We start from the raw sequence: 8,451 nt of genomic DNA, 5'->3' as shown, positions 1-8,451 counted from the left end.
GCCCGGGCCGCGAGCGAGCCCAGCGCCATCCCCAGGCCCTGAGCGAACGTTCTACGTCACACCCCGTGGGCGGGGCGCGAGCGTCTCGATTCCCGCGCCCCTAGACCCGGAAGAGTGGTTGATGCCCTTTCCGCTCCGTGCAGCTAAACTAACGCGTGCGCGTGTTCTCGCAGCACTCCAACGGCGGTTAGAAGAACGTCTAAGGAAGCGGCGCGCGCGGGCGGAAGCTCACGGTCCCCGCTCCTCCTATCACGTGACGCTCGACCACTCCCTCCGCTCGTTGTGTCCGCGCGGCGTCGCACTCCGGGTATTTGAACCGCGCTTCCGCCATCTTCCCAGCGCCTAGTCACTGAGGGGAGCGACACCGAGAGACGTCTCGGGAAGGTAACGGGGCTAGGCCTCCCCCCATTGCCCGTCGGGATCGAGAGACGTGGGATGGGTTTAGGAAGGGATAGAGGGTGCGTGAGGGGGGTGGTAGTCGTCGGTCGCCGCCTAGGAATGGGGCTGGGGGAAGAGGTGAGGTGAGGCCTGGCTGGGGGCCGCTCCCGTCTCCTTTCTTTCGCGATGGGGCGTCGGGGCCCGTCCGCCGCATAAGGAGCGGGACGGGCCTGGCTGGGGGAGCAGAGGGACTGATGCGGCCTGGGTGCCCGCAGAGGGGGGAGGGGAAGTGGCGCGCGCTGCTCCGTCATCGTGGCGCGGGGAGGCCGCGGGGCCCGTTGGCGGGGTGGGGGGAGCGGGAGGCAGCCCGGGCCCCTCCGGATTCCCGGGCCTGGGCTGACCGGGGGATGGTCTCTTCTCAGCGGCGGGATGTTGGCTCGGCGCGGAAGGAGGGAGTTGAGCCGGACGCCCCCCCGGGGCGAGTCCAAGCTCGTCTTCCCCTGGGGGCGCCTGGCTGGCCCCGCGGTTCATCCCCCCGCACCGGGCCTGGCGAAAGAGGGGTTCAGGTGGCTCCCTCTGTAGGGCCCAGGGGGGCGGGTGGGGAAGGGCGGCCGCCATTATCGCTCATTCTCCCGCCCCATGCGGCGCGGCGCTTCCTGTCCCGATGAATGGGGCCGGGACCACGCGGGGAGTTGGCGGGCTGGGAGGAGCCGGAGGCGGCTGGTGACCGCAGCGCAGAGCCCGGCGCCCAACCCCCGCTGGCCGGGCCCTGCGCCGTCTGGCGCGCTGAGCTCTCATGCTGCCATTTCTCCCGCAGACCCAGCATGGCCGCCCAAGGAGAGCCCCAAGTGCAGTTTAAGGTAAGGAGCCGGCGTTGCGCGGGCAGGTCTGACTCGCTGGGGCAACTTCATACGTGATTCCCGGCCGGCGTTAGCGCCGCCGCGGGTTTGGAGCGGAGGTTTTGATCCCACTTACCATTGTACAGTAAGTTTGCTCAGGTTAGGGCCTAGAGTGAATTTCTACTGCCATGCATGTTAGCTTTTATACCTAATTCGAATTGTAGTTTAATTAACTTTTTAAATCGTTGTGGTGCGCAACATAAAACCTACTCCGATTATGAATTAAAAGTACTTCCAAATGCTCCCTCTCCCTAGTTCCTTTGTCGCTTTTGCTTTGCGGTAGTCTCCTAACTTACCACTTCTTTCCTGTGTTGTGTGGAAAAGTCAGATACCAGGGAAAACTCATTTTAGGTAGTGTGTACTGTGTTACACACTCTGACTCCTTGCTATAGCAGTCTTGGGTGTTTGTGTAAAATAGGAAGACAACCACAAATTATTTATCTGATGTCCTATTAAACACTGGAAGATAAATAGTCTTTTCTTTTCTAAAACTCAAATACTGTCATATTGCATGTTTCTTGGTTTGGACAATGCAAGTCAACTTCATACTGTGGCTCTCATGTGCTAGTCCAATGCTGTAGTGTTGATGGACCAGCACTGTAGAGGGTCTTGTTAACTGAAAAATTGAGATGGTTCTATACAACATTCTAAAAAGAAGTGATTTAAGAATTGGCACTTTCAGGCCAAATCTAGAAGGTTCTTTTATCTGGATTTAATAATCTGTAACTGGTAGAACCAAATTTAACACTTTTTTCTTTTAATTGAAAGCTGTGTGGTGTTTGTATAAGGCAACTTGAAACTGTGGTAATGTCAAATAATGAAATATATAACAAGCTGGGCATTAACTGCTTTTAGGTAGTTTATAACTAAAAAACAAAACAATGTAATTTCCCTGCATGGAACAATTTATAGGATTGGTGTTTTAGTTAAAAATTACGTAAAAGTGACTTTAAAACATGTTCGCTTAATTTGTTTTCTGAAATCTTTCAACAGCTTGTCTTGGTTGGTGATGGTGGTACTGGTAAAACAACATTTGTAAAACGTCATTTGACTGGTGAATTTGAGAAGAAGTATGTAGGTATGTTTAAACACTTGGAGATTCTAATAGTTTTAAATATTACATAAGCAGTTTCTAAATTTAACATTTTAATTGCAGCTACACTGGGTGTTGAAGTCCATCCTCTGGTGTTCCACACTAATAGAGGTCCAATTAAATTTAATGTATGGGACACGGCTGGTCAGGAGAAATTTGGTGGTCTGCGGGATGGTTACTATATTCAGGGTAAGTGTAAATTTTCTGTAGTTTTACAGTAACTCCCCTGTAACTTTACAGGGAGGGGTCAGTAATATGACAATAGTTGTACTAAAAAAGAGCATCCCACCCTAAGCAAACTGTAGCCATGCCAGCATGAGGAAGTAGTCACGCTATTCTGTATATTGTGTTTCGTAATAATCTGTGGCACTCTCCAGTAAAGTTAAATGGCATAACAAACTAATCGAGAAATGGGTTGCCAGGCTTAAATTTCCCACTTAAAGAGAATCGGAAACTGCATTAAACAGGAATATTTCCCTTTATATTTTTCTAAAGTAGTTATTCTTTATGTATTTGACTCAGTTAATTCTTTGCAGAACATCTCTAAAGAGTTTGTCCTCTTACCTGCCTTTAGAAATACGAGGAATGAAGTCTGGCCTCTTTGTTCTTTGAAAAGCTCCTTGGATTAGGGGGGGAGACACAGGGTCATCCTGAGATATGTACTGTAAGCTCTCAAGTTGCTGAAGGCCTGGATAGGTTGTCTGAGACTGGTTTACACCTATTTGAATCATGTTTTTGAGAAATATTTGGGCAAATCAAACTTCTTGGGGAAGCCTCTCTGTGTACCCTATCCATGTGACACTCTGGTTTTCAATGGGACTACTTGCGTGAATAAAATTACTGGGTGCCTTAGGGTTTGTAGGATTGGGCCCTAAGATGTGAGCAGGCAAATGATCCTGGGCTGGTCTCAGGAACTCCTATATTCTTATTGAGCAGAAGGTATCCTGACAATTAGGTGGAAAAGAAAAAGTGAAATACTCTAAGGATAGAGTGGACTGAGGGTTGTGCTTACAGGAGGACCACCCATTCATATATCTTTTATCCAGCGCTAGTATACATTTAAAGAGATAATTTAAGCTTTCATATTATTTATCTTTCAGCTCAGTGTGCCATCATAATGTTTGATGTAACATCAAGAGTTACATACAAGAATGTACCTAACTGGCATAGAGATCTGGTACGAGTATGTGAAAACATCCCTATAGTGTTGTGTGGCAACAAAGTGGATATTAAGGACAGAAAAGTCAAGGCAAAGTCAATTGTCTTCCACAGGAAGAAGAATCTTCAGGTATGATGGCTATCTGTTTTCAGAAATCTTATGTTTTGATTTTTAGTCTTATTGACCTAAAACAGTACTATTGCAGCCCTTTTATTCTGAAGGTAAAATGCAATGCTGAGCACTTACACATTTCTCATTACCATTGATAGTTAACTACAAATGCAGTAAAACATCAAATCAGTTTTTTCCATAAGAACAGAATTGAGGATCTTAACAGTTGACACAGATAGGAAGTTAAAGGTGTTGTATTCCCTTCATTAGGACTAATATTGACTTCTGCCAGAGATGTAAGACCCTGAACTCAGTTTTGATATCAAGCTCTTCATCATTTAAAGAAGTTAATATTCAGAGCAAGTGGGCCAAATGTGAACCTGTTCAGAATGGAGCTCTTTACAAAGTCTTGTGCACTTAAGAAAAATAAAAACAGATTCTTATTGGAATAAAAATCAAGGTTTAGGTCCAAAAATCTGATGCCTTGGTAGACAACTGAAATGTCTTAATTTGCTTTTTTGTTACGGGACTGTTTAGTGGCCTGTTTCTATCGTGTGCCAAACCACTTTAGCTTGGCAAAAATCACTGGGAGTAAAGCAGGTGAAGACCTTGCAGTTGAGACCCTGGTCAGAGCCAAACTTGGCAGTATAACAAGGTCTGACTTTCAACAGTAGATGTGTCAACATAGTTCAGCTGTGTGAGAGTATGTATATATGACCATCCTCTCTTTTGCAGTACTATGATATCTCAGCTAAGAGTAACTACAACTTTGAGAAGCCCTTCCTCTGGCTTGCCAGGAAGCTAATTGGAGATCCCAACTTGGAGTTTGTTGCCATGCCTGCTCTTGCGCCTCCAGAGGTTGTTATGGACCCAGCATTGGCAGCACAGTATGAGCAAGACTTACAGGTAACTGCTCTGACAATGGTACAGAGTTCCAATGGTTGTCCATTTCTCTAACATTGATACCTGAGAAATCAACTGCTATAAGGAGTTCAAACTCTATAGCTAGTTGCTAAATAAAATTTTATCTGTTTCAGATTGCTCAGACCACTGCCCTGCCAGATGAAGATGATGACCTGTAAGGGATGAAGCTGGAGCCCAGCGTCAGAAGTCTAGTTTTATAGGCAACTGTCCTGTGATGTCAGTGGTGCAGCGTGTTTGCCACTTTATTATCTAGCTGAGCAGAACATGTGCTTAATCTTTGGGATGCTGAGAGATGAATGGGCTTCGGAGTGAATGTGGCAGTTTAAAAAAAAAAAAAAAAAAATTCCTTCATATTTTGGACCTGCATATCTAGCTGTTTTTTGGACTGCAATTACTTCCCCTTTGAGTTTCAAATCTAACTAAGACTGCTGCAGTCACATCACAGTATTCAGTGGTAAATCTTGTTTGTTACTGTCATTCCCATTCCTTTTTTGTTTAGATCATAATAAAGTTGTATTTCAAATATCTAAACAAGTGAACTTTCATGCATTGTTAGGAGTAAGTTGAATAATGTCTCCTATCCTTGAATAGATGCTAATATAGTATTGAATTTTAATTTGAATTTTTACACTTGTAATAGGTATGCAACAAGTAATAAATTAAAAGGTAATTTAGTAATCTTACAGGCTTCTTGAAGCCTATCTGATTTAAACACTGACTTTTAAAACCCAAAGTGTAACTTAATTAGAAAACACAAAAGCAGTGAACATCTGAGGGCTTGTCTACAGGTTAATGTAGTGGGTGCTGGGGGTGTGTGAGTAGTCTGCGTGGACCATGCTTGTGCACGCTAAAAGTTCCTTAGTACTTACTAGGTAGAAGCACACCAGGGAACTTTGAATGTGTTCAAGCATGGTTGACATGGGCTAACTACAGCATGTGTTAATATGCTTTTAAAATCACCCCCTTGTGCATGTTACCCTACCATGTAGACTGTCCCTGGAGGATTGGCAAGTGTAAATGGATTGAAACAAGTGTAAAATGCAGGTCTAAACCTGTTCTTAATGGCTGCATTTGAAATACAGATACTGGCTGCTTGCAGGGATTCTTATTTTAGGAATACAGTACCAAGCTCAACCTCCATGCTACCTTTTAAAAAAACCCAATCTTCAGTTCTGGTTTGCAGTTTTTTAATCTATTAAAATGAACTTTGAAATTCAGAGGACTCCATACTATAGCAACCAGAAACTAGTCAGCAATAGGCCTGTTTATATTAAGTGATGTACAAATTATAGCAGAGCTAGTGTTCTGCTATAGTTAAGGCTGAGTGTTCCTCAGTGAATACAGTGAAATGGGCTCTTCGCTGAGCATTGTAACTCACTTTCCACTGAAGAGTTACAGTTAGTAAAACTTGAGTCTAATTCCATGCTTGACTGAACTACATAAGTCTTTACCAAACGGCACCAAGGTCTAAATTTGAAAATAGCTTATTATCAGCACAGATAGTGGAAAATGTCAACTTTAACACTAAATTTACTGGCACTTAAACCAGATGTACACACCAAAATGGAAGTTTTTAAGGGAAATAATTTTCAGTAGTGTTCAATTAAGTACATGAATCCGTCAGTTTTGTATTTTTGGTTTCTTAATAAAGTGAAGCATTTCATTTATTCCTCAACTTGCATGTTTATGTACGTAGTTATTACTGACAATATTTTTTTAAACTTGGATAATACCACCAACCTAAAGCACCCTTGTTACCAGCAACAAGTGGACTACCATAGTCATTGTCACATTTCCTTCCAAAAACATTTAGACGTGATTAGTCAGATTTTTAATTGTCCAGATTCACCTTGGAAACTAGTTTACAGATAGTTATGGCTTAATGGGAGGAACTGAAATGGTCCTTCAGGGGCAGGATTAATAGTAGCCTTTTCATTTTGCATTTGATCTTATCTACAGTCAAGACATCCAGGTTCTCTTCCCAAGCTTCAGCTGGACTGATCTTTTCACTACCACGATCTGCTTGAATCAAACAGCCCCTGAACATAGGCTTCTGCTTCATGTATTCTGCCACTAAGGTTTAGGCTATGTCTACAGTTTGAGGTAGAGCTGTGATTTGATTCCTACTCTGAGGAAAAACATGCTAGTTGTGAGCAGACTTGTACACTTGTCACAGCAGCATGAACAATGGAATGGGCTAGCTACATGGAATGTGCCTGTCAGAGACCCTCCCTCTGCACTTCAGACAACTAGCCCCTTGTACTGCTGTGGCTACTCTCCATTTAGCATGCTAGTTTAATCAGAGCTAGGGTGAGTATTTTGTCTTGAAGTGGCAATCACCTCCACAGCTGGCAATGTAGCTGTACCTTAAATTGATGGTCTCCAAGCTGGGGTGAGGCATGGAGGAACATTGAGGAGGGCAGGGCCCCATCCACTCTGGCTCCAGCCCCAGCTGTGGCCCTGGTTTAGCCTCAGCCCCCTCACCACAACCTGGCCCCGGCCCTTCTCATAGCTGTGGCCTCTGCCGCAGCTCCGGCTCCCTGGGGTGTGGACAGGTTACATTATGGCTAAGGGGGGACACAACATAAGTTTGGGGACCACTGCCTAAATGAACACTTGGCTAATGCTGCTAGGTTTAAACTCACCCACTTATTAGGTTCTACAACATAGATTTTTGCTTTTAAAGTTCAAGTAGCTTTATGTATTAGTTAGTTTGCAAGTTGGCCCTAGCTGCCTGCCCTTCCTGCCACGTTTCCCCTCCTCCCCCAAATGGTTTCTTGTCACCACTTTCACCCCTTATTGTTTTAGCAGGAGAAGCCCTAGTACCTCTGACTTTGTTTTGCATGTGTTGTGGCTTCTGCAAAGTAGGGGAGTATGGCTACATTATTGTTTTATTTGATGTGCACATATCTTAAATATAAGATATCTAAAGTGTAAACAACTTCATGAAATCATGATTTTTTGTAAAACGCCATATGCTGAATCTTTCAGTTGTTGGAGTTTGACCTCTAGTGACCTTCCTATTACCCCTCTCAAATCTATCAGTCTTCCTGGACCTTTTTACTGCAATATTATTTGGCCTAGTAGAGTAGGCTGGAATCTTTTTTTAAGTCTCATTGCAGGTTTTTCAGGTGACTGGAGGATGGTGCTGTAGAATAACAAAATTATTCTATGTTTATAGGGCTGAGATCATGCTCTGTCCATGGCATTTCTAGGGTCTGTGTTAGACTAAGGACCTGAACTGATCCTGAATTGTCAATGAGGCCAATATCATACATTATCTTAGTGGGTACCTGCACAATTACAACTTTTGCCAGATTTTTTACATATACACTCTTGTGGTTTGTAAGAAAATAAGATTAGTTTTTGCTAATGTTTCAGAACTAGTGTGTGTTAGAGGCCCACACTTGCTAAATTTAAAAGCATGATGAAATTTTCAAGTCTTGTAATGATGGCAGCTTGTACATGTTAAAAGGGCTTAACTGAGTCATGTTTTAGAGCTGCCAGTTGATAGTATTATTTGAATGTTTGCAAACATAAGAGAAAATTAGGTAGAACATTTCCTGATAGTCTTGAATTATCTGCATAACCATGTCTTCTTTACGTCATTTAAATCCACTCATCTCAGCCTAAACTACAGTGGTGCTATCACCCCATAATATTCTATTCTGCCTGTATATAGTACCTTTTGTCCTAAAGTGATAAACTGTTGCAGGGGTAAATTAATTCTATTTATTTTCTTTGATTCCCCCCCCCCCCCCAAAAAAAAAAAAATGTTGATATTGCTTGTCCCTTAATAAATGGTCAGGAAAATTAAACTTTCCTTAAACTGTATGAATACCTCCACCTAGTGGTATGAGTTGTACATTAGAATACAGTACTTCACT

General features: G+C 43.5%; 1 protein-coding gene across 1 annotated transcript; it reads left to right on the top strand.

Annotated features, from left to right (window-relative positions):
* Positions 1-225: 225 nt before the first annotated feature.
* On the top strand, positions 226-6,239 carry RAN (RAN, member RAS oncogene family). Its single transcript, XM_054006395.1, has 7 exons — positions 226-384; positions 1,196-1,238; positions 2,271-2,355; positions 2,434-2,559; positions 3,471-3,658; positions 4,376-4,546; positions 4,678-6,239. Exons 2-7 carry the CDS (start codon positions 1,203-1,205, stop codon positions 4,720-4,722), a joined length of 651 nt encoding a protein of 216 aa, XP_053862370.1. The 5' UTR covers positions 226-384; positions 1,196-1,202; the 3' UTR covers positions 4,723-6,239.
* The last annotated feature ends 2,212 nt before the right edge of the window (positions 6,240-8,451 follow it).

The sequence above is a fragment of the Malaclemys terrapin genome, chromosome 16, assembly GCF_027887155.1.
Source record: "Malaclemys terrapin pileata isolate rMalTer1 chromosome 16, rMalTer1.hap1, whole genome shotgun sequence".
Taxonomy (NCBI): domain Eukaryota; kingdom Metazoa; phylum Chordata; order Testudines; family Emydidae; genus Malaclemys; species Malaclemys terrapin.
Note: the sequence above shows the minus strand (reverse complement) of the source record. Positions and strands in the feature narration are given on the sequence as shown.

What these genes read in the sequence shown, in the direction of transcription:
- RAN (XM_054006395.1), top strand. Translation starts at nt 1,203, where the DNA reads ATGGCCGCCCAAGGAGAGCCCCAAGTGCAGTTTAAG. An exon ending in AGCCCCAAGTGCAGTTTAAG is followed by an intron (nt 1,239 to 2,270) that starts GTAAGGAGCCGG and finishes ATCTTTCAACAG; the next exon opens with CTTGTCTTGGTTGGTGATGG. An exon ending in GGATGGTTACTATATTCAGG is followed by an intron (nt 2,560 to 3,470) that starts GTAAGTGTAAAT and finishes TTTATCTTTCAG; the next exon opens with CTCAGTGTGCCATCATAATG.